Raw genomic sequence first — 12,425 nt, forward strand, 5'->3', positions numbered from 1 at the left:
TGCACAACATTAAGATAAACATGGGTAAATTAAATCATGACAGTTACAAACAGGAAGCCTAATTTGAAATATTAATCTTAGTAAAACCCTACTATACAAGCCGACCAATAATTTGAAACCCTAATTTATTTGAAACCTTAATTTGAATCCTTATCCCTAGTTTGACATTTTAATCTTACTTTGAAACCCTCGCCCTAGTTTAAACCTGTTTGAAACCCTAATTTGATACCTTATTCATAGTCATGTCCAAACTCTAATCTTACTTTAAATCCCTAACCTGTTTAAAACCCCTAATTTGAAACATAACCTAACCCTAGTTTGAAACCTTAATTGAAAACCCCAACCCTGACTTTGAAACCCTATGCGAAATTCTCAATCCTAGTTTCAAACCCTAATTTGAAACCTTAACCCTGGGTTGAAGCCCTAATTTGAAACCTTCACCCCAGCTCAGAATTTTGAAATTAGTGTCAAGCAGGAAAAGAAAACATGGCCGCCTCCTGAGTTTCAAGAATTGACAAGAAAAACATTTGGTTTTTTTTGGTTTATTTTGTAAGAATCATTCAATCGTACAAAAGAGGACAAATACAACATAAATATATTATCTGACTTCTTGCTCTTTCTGTGTGTGTGTGCGCACGTGTGTGCGTGCGTGTGTGTGTGTGCCCTCATGACGCTATTGTTGTTTTTGCCGACGATAGAGCATCACGTTCCTCTACCAGGCCGGCGCCGTGTTGGCGAGTCGCCTCATTCGCCTGAAAAGAGAAGAACAAAACACAGGTAGCACCTTGGCCAAACTTGTACACTCTTTTACTCCTCCTTGATTGGTCTTTTCGCTTTTCTACTTGTGACCCCCACCTGGTGTTTCTGTCTTGGTCTCTGATCTTCTTCTCCATCTCAGCGTCCGTCAGCGTCTCCAGCAAGGGGCACCACTGGTCAGCGTCACCCGTGTTCCTGATGGCAATCTCCACCGTGGGGAGTGGGTTCTCGCTGCGTGGATGGAGCGGCAAAGGTCAGGTGTCCGGCGAGGCCCTGACGGCGGTGCCTTTGGCCTACCTGAAGGCGTACGTCCTCTGGTGCCAGCTGAGCTGCCCCCTGATGCTGTATGCGATGGTGGTGACGAACTCACCTCCCAGACCCAACTCGGAGCACAGCTTGAGCGCAAACTTCTCCGGGGAGTTGTCCCTTTCCGACATGTCCCACTCAAACTGGTCCACCAGGGAGATGTTGCCCACGTGGATGTTGAGCTGGAGGTTGCGGCAAGGGAGAGAGGCAGCCATTATGCACGGAAAGAAGATGGCAGGCGGGCGGGCGATGTACCTTGATGATGACCCTCTGGTCCGTCTGCTCATCCAGAATGCTGTCGGTGGGGTACGACTCCATCTGCTGGCGAATGGCGGAAGCGATGGCGGGCACGAAAGCCAAAGGGTTGAGGTCCAGATCGTCGCACAGGATCTCCGAAAACATCTCGGGAGTCATCAGTTTCTCTGCGATCCGCATCGACAACAATCGACAATTTTTAGGATAAGGGCCAAACGCAGACGTGACTCCAAACTGAAATCTTCTAAGCCGTTCGCAAGCCAGTTCACCGTTTGAAAGGCTAACACAAAAGCCCAAAGCCACAATTGAATGCATCACATGAGCTTGCTAACTTGAAAGCCTACTTCTAGAATTTTGAGGCGCAACTTGATTTGAGTTGCAATCACATACTTGCTTAAAGTCTTAAAAGACCTACTGTGATACCCCAACACTTAAGTTTTGCTCGAAAAGCCGAACCCTCGCCTAACGGTGTCATTCGTGTTGCTGTGTGCGCACGTGCGACATGCCATTCATATTCCACGTAAACGCGTCTCGAAGCTTCTGGCCTTCGATTTCCATGTCCAGACGGATGGGCACCAGCACTTCAGACTGCGTGGCGTTCTCGTGGATCACCGCCGGGTCGTGGTCGTCAAAGCTGAACCACGCGCACATGAAATTGTATTAAGACACACACTGATTTGCATGCATAGAATGTGCTAGTGTTGGAGGCTGACCAGAGCGGGAATGTCCTCTTCTTGTCTCGACCTAGACGGGTGCGGTTGATGGTGGTGGAGCAGGGTACGGCGTCCAGGTGATGGGAGCTGTTGGGCAGCGTGGGAACCCACTGGCTGTTCCTCTTGGCCTTCTGTTCCCTGCGTTGACAATTGTTACACACGCGCATAAACATGTTATTGTATAGTGCCCACAGTTCACCACCCAGCCACACGAGGGCGCACTTTGCTCGCAAGACAAAAGTCACGTTCAAAGACTACGGGGAAAGTAGGACATGAATGCTCAGCTAAACACTGAGCCACCATTGGTCAAAATATCCTTTGAGCCAAACACTGGACTGCAATCTTAATCTTGACTGAAACTCTCAACCCTAATTTGGAGCCCAACCCCCATCTGGAAATCCTAATTCTTCCTGAGATATTAAACCTGCTATGAAACTTTAGTTATGAGCTTTTATTTAGCCGCAAAAGCCTAACTTGTGTTTGAGAACCCAAACGCTTGCCTATAAAGCTCAGTTGAAAACAAGAACCCAGGCTTCTTTCCAAAACAGACTACAATCCCTAATTTGCATTCCTGACCCAGACTTGAAAGTCTAATTGGACAACCTGATTAAAAACCCTAACTCCAGATTGAGTACCTTTAAAACTGCAACCCCAGTTTTGGCGTCGTACCTCAAGTATGCGGGAGGCTCGGTGCTTATGGAGACGGCTTTGTACTTGTCGTCGTTGCCGTCCAGAATCTCTTCCACCTCGCTGGCCTTGAGCAGCGTCACGCTGGTGGCTAGCTGCGTGTAGCCGTGATCTGAAGGCAGTAGACGGCCGACGAGGCCTCGTGATTGACCGGCGCCGATGCCCGGGCCACGCCCCCGCCCGAGCCGACAAACTGACCGTGCGATGACTCCACAATCTTCTTGCGCTCCTCTACCGACGCCAACTTCCTCCACAGGGACGGATAGCGCTTGTACAGGGATCCCCTGAACATGCGCAAGTAGTTGCCCACCTGAACACAACGCATCACATCACAGTTAAAAAATAACAAAGTAATTTCATTCATGACATATTTGGTCAATTGGCTAAATAATCACAATTTAATTCTGTTAAACACCAGGATCGGCCTGGACAAATTCATTCTGGGCTTAACACCATGTTTCTTGACAATAACTTGTGGTTTAAAACGGCACTTTGAAGCCTGCCTTTAACATTTAAAACCTTGAAACCATCATTTAAAAGCCAACCCTAGCACTATCTTAAAATTGAAACCCAAGTTGAGGCCTGAATTTGCTAGTTTGAGACTCTACCACTTGTTTCAAACCTTGAAAGATATGACGCCCTCATGTGCAAACCCAGGCCTCGTTAAAAACTCAACCATGGATTGAACTTGTTTAACTAAACCCAACGCCTCGTTTGAAGCCTGAAAATCGAATACGCTTCCAAAACCATCTTGAAACCCACCTAATTCGAAACAAATTTAAAATCACAACCCAGCCTCGTAAAACATCATGAGGCACTTAAAAGGCAAACGTTAAGCGATTAATCTGGCGTCAAACCAGAGTTCCAAATTCTTTCCGCATTTTGGTAGAGCGTATTTGAAGCTACAACCTTAGCATGCTAACTCATTCAAATCAACACACGCTCGTCCACAAAGAGTAGACTGCAAACCCCAAGCACGACATGAACATAATGGATATGTTGCTCTCAAAGCCTAAAGCAAGTGCTAATACTTTTATTATTTTTATTTTTTGAAAGAATAGCCTTTATGATATAGTTCTTTTGAATGCGCTCAACTTCGCTTAGCAACGTTAGCGGTCGAGCTAATATCCGACAAAAAGTTGAAATGAAGAAAACCCTGCGGTGAAGATGGAGCAGAAGGGGATCAAATGTAGACACACCGACCTCCGAGCCGATCATATAAAAATCCCCATCGTCTTCCAGCTGGAATTTGACAGGTTTTTGCCCAAATGTCTTGCTAAGCGCCATACTGGAATGGAATGGAAACAAAAGCGGTTCGAATGCGCATGCGCTGCTTTGGCTGATGTTAGTCGCGAAAAGATGACGTCACAGTGATACACGAACTCAACATTTTTTCATCGTTGTCAAAATTAGGCCTAGTATTTCATCTGTTTGATTATTTAGAGGCTCATTCCGTGGTATCGAATGAACTAATAATATGCTGTTTATGATACTTACTTTACTTGTGTCGTAAAATCTTGGGAATTACTCGCATCTCATGGATCTCCATTTCTTGAGGTGTATTATCACATGACGCATATCATCGTTCATCATCATTTATTATCATTCTGCATAACTCCATATGATTCCACATTGTTCAATGTCATCCCATACAACCCATTCTCATTTCATTTCATGATTGGAAGGCATTCCACATGCTTTCATATTTTCTCATTCGGCATTTCTACTCAAATTGCTTCATCTATTTTCACTGCAAAATGAAAAGAATTAGCCTCAATTTTGGAGGGGAGTTTAAATCATTGTGCAGCTCAACTTTCTATTTGTCCCCGTAGTTTCGGATTTTGGTGTGTCATGCCCCTCTTTGATTGGTTAGCTTTTTCCAGTGCAGAGAGCAGGGCTGAATGGCCACACGTGTCGTGCTTGCTTCTGAACAAGTCTGGACAAATATGGGGACAACAACCTTAACATGAAACGCTGAACAAAACTAAACCCTAAACACTAATAAAAACTAAGCAACTTTCACTTCATATGAAATAGAATTAATTTCAGTACAAATCCACAACTCAAAACTAAATAAATATCAAGTATGACAATTACAAAACTGTTATCATCCCGAGGCCGGTTAACTATGTCCTCAAATTCAGTACGACTAAAACATGAACTTCTCACTGTGGTGAAGGAAAGGAGTTTAGCATCCCAATCAGAAGGTACATAGAACAGAATTACCATTGATGCAAAAACTCATGATTCTGCTCAAATAGAAGATGAAAACTTCACGGACCATTGATTATCTCCCCAACAAATTCAGAATTCTCAATAAAGACTTTTTGGGAAGTGACTGAGCAGGCAACAGGGTTTTCGCCAGTGTGAATTCTTGCATGACGTTTTACGGTTCTCTTATCGCTGAATTTCTGGCCACAAACTGAGCATGAAAAAGGTTCCTCACCAGTGTGGGTTCTTGTATGAAGTGTTAGAGATCCTCTATGACTAAATCTTTGGCCACAAACGGCGCATGAAAAAGGTTTCTCGCCAGTGTGGATTCTTGTGTGCGTAATTAAATTTGCCCTCTCAGAGAATTTTTGGCCACAAACTGAGCATGAAAAAGGTTTCTCGCCAGTGTGGATTCTTGTATGACTTGTTAAAGTTGCCTTCCGACTAAATCTTTGGCCACAAACTGAGCATGAATAAGGTTTCTCACCAGTGTGGATTATTGTATGCCTTGTTAAAGTTACCTTCTCAGAGAATCTTTGGCCACAAACTGAGCATGAAAAAGGTTTCTCACCAGTGTGGATTCTTGTATGACTTGTTAGATGTCCTTTATGATTGAATCTTTGGCCACAAACTGAACATGAAAAAGGTTTGTCAAAAGTGTGGATTATTGTGTGCATTTTTAAGTTTCTCTTCTCAGAGAATCTTTGGCCACAAACTGAGCATGAAAAAGGTTTCTCACCAGTGTGGGTTCTTGAATGACGTGTTAGAGGTCCTCTATGACGAAACCTTTGGCCACAAACTGAGCATGAAAAAGGTTTCTCGCCAGTGTGGATTGTTTTATGTCTTGTTAAATTTGCCTTCCGACTGAATATTTGGCCACAAACTGGGCATGAAAAAGATTTCTCACCAGTGTGGATTCTTGTATGTCTTGTTAAAGTTGCTTTCTCAGAGAATCTTTTGCCACAAACTGAGCATGAAAAAGGTTTCTCACCAGTGTGGGTGCTTGTATGAATTGTTAGAAGTCCTCTACGACTAAATCTTTGGCCACAAACGGAGCATGAAAAAGGTTTCTCACCAGTATGGATTCTTGTATGCCTTTTTAAGTTTGCTTTCACTGGAAACCTTTGGCCACAAACTGAGCATGAAAAAGGTTTCTCACCAGTGTGGGTTCTTGTATGACATCTTAGACTTCCCTTCTCAGAGAAGTTTTGGCCACAAACTGAGCATGAAAAAGGTTTCTCACCAGTGTGGATTCTTGTATGAACTGTTAGACTTCCCCTCTTAGAGAATTTCTGGCCACAAACTGAGCATGAATAAGGTTGCTCACCAGTGTGGATTCTTGCATGACATTTTAAGGTTCTCTTATCACTGAATTTCTGGCCACAAACTGAGCATGAAAAAAGTTTCTCGCCAGTGTGGATTCTTGTATGAATTATTAGATGTCCTTTCTGACTAAATCTTTGGCCACAAAAGGAGCATGAAAAAGGTTTCTCGCCAGTGTGGGTTCTTGTGTACCTTTTTAAGTTTGCCTTCACTGAAAATCTTTGGCCACAAACTGAGCATGAAAAAGGTTTCTCGCCAGTGTGGATTCTTGTGTGCCTGATTAAGCTTCGCCTATGAGAGACTTTTTGGCCACAAACTGAGCAGGAAAGGTTTTTCTTTCTTGTGTGCATTCTCATGTGTTGTTTCAAAACACTGTTATTAGCACAACGTTTCCCACACTGAGAAGATTGCCTGTGTTTTTTTTTAGCCTCATCAGCAGTAGCATGTGACGACACATCAGCACTATCTGATGGTGGAGCTGCTTGTGATCCTCCACAGCGGTCTCCGTCACCTTCTCGGGTCATTTGTTGACTTGAGCTACAGCTTGGAGGCTCCGCCCCTTTGCTCACCTCATCAAAACTCTTTAAAGGGACACCAGTCAATGGCATCTCCTCCTCCTCCTTTTTAATGTCACAGGAGTCTTCTCCCTCCTCTTCGATACAAGGCCACTCCGGCTCTTCCTCCTTCTTTACGGTGCAAAGAAACGTCTGCTGCATTTGTTCATTCAAGTGGTGGACCTCTTTGCCCAAATCTTCCTCCTCTTTAATGTGGGTGAGCTCTGGCTCCTGCTGCTTAGGACGAATAGCTTCAGTGACGTCTGCAAAACAAGACAAACACACATCATTTCAATGTATATTGACAATGAAAGTTGAAGAGAAACTGGCAAAGCTGATTCAAGGACTTCGTCAATCTGCCCAACACACATGGTTCCGATAGAATTCTACTAAACATAAAGACTGGAAGAGGATTAAAAAAAGAAAATAGCCATTTAATAAGCAAGTACTAACCAGCTCTGCGTAACACAACATAAGGCTGCAGCCCAAGATCTTCCAGTCGTCGACGAGTACGGTCCTTTTCCTCCACGTACCTTGCCGTGGCCCTTGCAGACATTTTCACACTGCAATCACAACACTTGGTCAACAATGTTTGGCTAACAAACGTTTACACAATAGTATTGTGTGTTGTGCTTAATAGTTGTTTTTTTTATTGTGTGTTGTGCTTGATAGTTTGGAAAGAAGATAAACTTAGCAAAATTCGTGTCTCATGACTAGAATTGCAAATTGTCGTCACTTTTAATAATTTCTTTTTTTTTTATATATTTGACCAGTTTTTACTCGTCTGATTTGAAAACGAGTTATTTGTCAGTTTGTTTTGTAGCTTTTAATGTATAGAATATGAGGTGCTCACACATTTATTTGGGTTGACAATCATAATAGCCCACCGAAAGAAACTATGACTACAATGCGAACAAAATGAGTTTGACACTCGTCATAAAGTTAGCACTGTGGTAGCTACATGCTAATCAAAGCGGCCCGCACTTGTCAAAGTCTGCTTTATTGTCAATCCCTTCATATGTCAAGACACACAAAGAAACCGAAATTCCGTTTCCTCTATCCCACGGTGACGAGACATCGTACATACAAGTAGACGACACAAAATAAAAACAAGAAAGCAAACAATAAATAATAAATAAATATGAGTGATGAATAAATAATAAACAAATAACACAATAAATAAGAGGAGCAAAACTGAGCCAGTGTGCAGACAGTAAGCATAGCAACCAAGCAGCAAATAACGAACGGTACTAACTTTGGTCCACAGTCGTAACTTACCTCGTTCGTCGTTGCAGTTGTAGTGAAACTAATCTTACTGATTCACCACATAAGTTAATTGCGTGTTTATCCGATGCAGTCGACTAGATGGCTACGAGCTTCTGTTTGTGTCGCGTTACTTCCTGTTACGTGTGATGACGTCAAGTAAGGGAGGTCCCGGACGCCCTCTAGCGAACAACTGTGGAACGATTAATGTTGTTGCCTAGCAAACAAACCAGTCAAGTCAAGTCAAGTCAAGTTTATTTGTATAGCCCTAAATCACATGCAGTCTCAAAGGGCTTCACATAGACTAAAATTGACAATTATTTTCAAAGCATCCCCTGATCTTAAGCTCCCAAAAGGGCAAGGAAAAACTCAAAAACCCCTGCCAGGGGAAAATGAGAAACCTTGAGAAGGGACCACAGATGGAAGGATCCCCCTTTCAGGATCACCAGGTTGAAATGGATGCAGAGAGGGCAAAAATAATACATAATATGAAAATCAATGAAAAAAAGTGGATGTCCAAGTCAGAGCGAAGGGCTGCCGGAGGAGCCCTCTATTATCCTGGCAGTGTCTTCGAGGAGGTTGAGCTGCAGTTCCCCTATCCTGAATTAACCCACGAGTAGTAACAGTACAGATGAAGTGTTTGAATCCACAGTTATGAGGAGATCGTTAGTCACTTTAGCAAGTGCTGTCTCAGTGGAGTGATTAGCTCTAAAACCAGACTGAAAAGAGTCGTATCAATTATTGGCGACCGTGTAATCAATAAGCTGCTGCGCTACTACTTTTTCAAGAAGGTTTGCTATGAATGGGAGGTTTGAAACTGGCCTATAATTACTGAGACAGTCCGGGTCAAGATTTGGTCGCTTAAGTAACGGTTTAATAATAGGCTGTTGGCACTATCCCAGAGGAGACAGACAAACAGATTGATTATATTTAAGACGGACGGTCCTAAAATAATTCTTTAAGTAGTTTGGCTGGAAGAGGGTTGAGTAAACATGTTTGTTTAGCCGCACTAACCAATTGTGTAAGCCTTTCAAGGGACACGCTTTTAAAATTTGAGAGGGTTGTTGCATGATCATCAGCGTTGGTAAACGGCGGGCTCGACCGAGCGATTGGAATTGTATTCTTGATCTCGTCCCTAATGGATTCAATCTCAAACCAATATTGCGTGCAAAACAATAAAACCATTTTGTGGACGTTTAACAAAATACCAATGGCGAATACTTTTTAATAACATACTAGCGCGCGTTTGTCGTGCGCGTTGTTCGACACTAGTGTTAACCAGCCAGAGAGCTTTCAACTTTTGAGGTTGATGCCATGGTCTCAAATGATTTATCTATCTATTTTATTTATTTATGATACTTAGCTTACTTGTGTCATAAAATGTTGGGAATTACTCACATCTCATGGATCTCCATTTCTTAAGATATATCACATGACGCGTGTCATCATTCAATACCATTCACAAGCGCAAGAAAAAAAAGAGTGTCTTGCTTGCTCTGATTTCTCTTCTTAACAAGTCTTGACAAATATGGGGACAAAAAGCTTAACAAGAAAAGCTGAACAAAACTAAATCCTAAACACTAATAAAACCAAAACAACTTTCACTTCATATGAAATAGAACTAATTTCAGTTCACATCCACAACTCAAAACTAAATAAACATCAAGTATGACAATTATCATCCCGAGGCCGGTTAACTATATTCTCAATTTCAGTACGACTAAAATATGAACTTCTCACTGTAGTGAAGGAAAAAAGTTTAGCATCCCAATCAAAAGGTACATTGGATAGAATTACCATTGATGCAAAAACTCATGATTTTGCTCAAATAGAAGATGGAAACTTCACGGAGCATTGATCATCTCCCCAAAGAATTCAGAATTCTCAATAGAAACTTTTTGGCAAGTGACTGAGCAGGCAACAGGGTTCTCGCCAGTGTGGATTCTTGCATGACGTTTTAAGTTTCTCTTATCACTGAATTCCTGGCCACAAACTGAGCATGAAAAAGGTTTCTCACCAGTGTGTGTTCTTGTATGAACTGTTAGATGTCCTTTACGATTGAATCTTTGGCCACAAACTGAGCATGAAAAAAGTTTCTCGCCAGTGTGGATTCTTGTATGAATTATTAGATGTCCTTTCTGACTAAATCTTTGGCCACAAACTGAGCATGAAAATGGTTTCTCACCAGTGTGGATTCTTGTATGACTTGTTAAAGTTGCCTTCTCAGAGAATCTTTGGCCACAAAATGAGCATGAAAAAGGTTTCTCACCAGTATGGATTTTTGTGTGCCTTTTTAAGTTTGTTTTCACTGAAAATCTTTGGCCACAAACTGAGCATGAAAAGTTTTTCTTTCCTGCGTGCATTCTCATGTGTTGCTTCAAAACACTGGTATTAACAAAACATCTCCCACACTGAGAACATCGCCTGTGTTTCTGTTGAGACTCATCATCATCAGCAGGAGCATGTGACGACACGTCATCACTATCTGAAGGTGGAGCTCCTTGTGATCCTCCACAGCGGTCTGCATCACCTTCTCGGGTCATTTGTAGACTTGAGCTGCAGCTTGGAGGCTCCGCCCCTTTGCTCACCTCATCAAAACTCTTTAAAGGGACACCAGTCAATGGCATCTCCTCTTCCTCCTTTTTAATGTCATAGGAGTCTTCTCCCTCCTCTTTGATACAAGGCCACTCCGGCTCTTCCTCCTTCTTTACGGTGCAAAGAAACGTCTGCTGCATTTGTTCATTCAAGTGGTGGACCTCTTTGCCCACATCTTCCTCCTCTTTAATGTGCGTGAGCTCGGGCTCCTGCTGCTTAGGACGAATAGCTTCACTGACGTCTGCAAAATAAGACAAACATACATCATTTCAATGTATAATAACAATGACAGTTGAAGCGAAACGGGCAAAACCTATACAAGGACTTCGTCAATCTGCCTCTCACACATGATTTCGATAGAATTCTACTAAAAATAAACACTGGGAGAGGATTCATAATGGAAAATAACTATTTTCTAAGCAAGTACTGACCAGCTCTGCGTAACACAACATAAGGCTGCAGCCCAAGATCTTCCAGTCGTCGACGAGTACGGTTCTTTTCCTCCACGTACTTTGCCGTGGCCCTTGCAGACATTTTCACACTGCAATCACAAAACTTGTTCAACAATGTTTGGCTAACAAAGGTTTGCACAATAGTATTGTGTGTTGTGCATGATAGTTTTGTTTTGTTTATTGTGTGTTGTGCTTGATAGTTTGGAAAGAAGATAAACTTAGCAAAAGACAGTCTAGTTCACAGGTGTCAAACTCAAGGCCAGGGGGCATCAAATTCGTGTATCATGACTAGAATAGCATATTGTCGTCGCTTTTAATAATATATTTTTTTAATATTTGACCAGTTTTTACTCGTCTGATTTGAAAAGGTTATTTTTCAGTTTGTTTTGTAGCTTTTACTGTATAGAATATGAGGTGCTCACACGTTTATTTGGGTTGACAATCATAATAGCCCATCGAAAGAAACTATGACTACAATGCGAACAAAATGAGTCTGACGCCCTTCATAAAGTTAGCACTGTGGTAGCTACATGCTAATAAAAGCAGCCTGCACTTGTGTACTGCAACCAAGCAGTACTACAAATAACGAACGGTGCTAACTTAGGTCCACAGTCGTAACTTGCCTCTTTCGTCGTTGCAGTGTAGCGAATCTTACTGAGTCACCACATAAGTTAATTGCGTGTTTATCCGATGCAGTCGACTAGAAGTTCACTAGCTTGTTTGAGTGTCGCTTTACTTCCTCTGACGTATTGATGACGTAATTTGAGAGGTCCCGGACGCTCTCTAGCGAACAACCATGGAACGATTAATGTCGTTGCCCACCAAACAAACCAACATTGCGTGCACGTTTTCCAAAATGCCAATGGCGAATACTTTTTAATAACATACTAGCGTGCGTTTGTCGTGCACGTTGTTCGAGACTAGTGTTAACTAGCCAGAAAGCTTTTAAGCGTTTGTGCTTTTGAGGTTAATGCCATAGTCTCAAATGATTTATCTATCTATTTGATCTATTTATGATACTTCGCTTACTTGTGTCATAAAACGTTGAGAACTACTCACATCTCATGGAGCTCCATTTCTTAAGATATATCACATGACACGTCATCATTGGTCATCATGTAATATCATTCACAAGCGCAATAAAAAAAAAAGTGTCTTGCTTGCTCTGATTTTTCTTCTTAACAAGTCTTGACAAATATGGGGACAAAAACCTTAACAAGAGAAGCTGAACAAAACTAAATCCTAAACACTAATAAAAACTATTGACAAATATGGGGACAAAAACCTTAACAAGAGAAGCTGAACAAAAC

The 12,425-nt window shown here is 42.1% G+C and overlaps 3 protein-coding genes across 3 annotated transcripts; all 3 read right to left on the bottom strand.

The window, feature by feature from the left end:
- Positions 1–526: 526 nt before the first annotated feature.
- On the bottom strand, positions 527–4,055 carry LOC133154459 (SWI/SNF-related matrix-associated actin-dependent regulator of chromatin subfamily B member 1). The gene is made up of 9 exons (XM_061279217.1): positions 3,921–4,055; positions 2,916–3,027; positions 2,700–2,829; positions 2,031–2,168; positions 1,824–1,951; positions 1,318–1,484; positions 1,054–1,244; positions 856–987; positions 527–752 (listed from the first exon to the last, which is right to left on the bottom strand). Exons 1-9 carry the CDS (start codon positions 4,002–4,004, stop codon positions 713–715), a joined length of 1,122 nt encoding a protein of 373 aa, XP_061135201.1. The 5' UTR covers positions 4,005–4,055; the 3' UTR covers positions 527–712.
- A 241-nt stretch (positions 4,056–4,296) lies between these two features.
- LOC133154403 (oocyte zinc finger protein XlCOF6-like) lies at positions 4,297–8,219 on the bottom strand. Its single transcript, XM_061279102.1, has 3 exons — positions 8,084–8,219; positions 7,259–7,368; positions 4,297–7,068 (listed from the first exon to the last, which is right to left on the bottom strand). The coding sequence occupies exons 2-3, from the start codon at positions 7,359–7,361 to the stop codon at positions 4,991–4,993; spliced, it is 2,181 nt and encodes a 726-aa protein (XP_061135086.1). The 5' UTR covers positions 7,362–7,368; positions 8,084–8,219; the 3' UTR covers positions 4,297–4,990.
- An 87-nt stretch (positions 8,220–8,306) lies between these two features.
- On the bottom strand, positions 8,307–11,866 carry LOC133154462 (gastrula zinc finger protein XlCGF17.1-like). Its single transcript, XM_061279221.1, has 3 exons — positions 11,739–11,866; positions 11,095–11,204; positions 8,307–10,904 (listed from the first exon to the last, which is right to left on the bottom strand). The coding sequence occupies exons 2-3, from the start codon at positions 11,195–11,197 to the stop codon at positions 9,913–9,915; spliced, it is 1,095 nt and encodes a 364-aa protein (XP_061135205.1). The 5' UTR covers positions 11,198–11,204; positions 11,739–11,866; the 3' UTR covers positions 8,307–9,912.
- Between the last annotated feature and the right edge of the window lie 559 nt (positions 11,867–12,425).

The sequence above is a fragment of the Syngnathus typhle genome, linkage group LG5 (genome assembly GCF_033458585.1).
Source record: "Syngnathus typhle isolate RoL2023-S1 ecotype Sweden linkage group LG5, RoL_Styp_1.0, whole genome shotgun sequence".
Taxonomy (NCBI): domain Eukaryota; kingdom Metazoa; phylum Chordata; class Actinopteri; order Syngnathiformes; family Syngnathidae; genus Syngnathus; species Syngnathus typhle.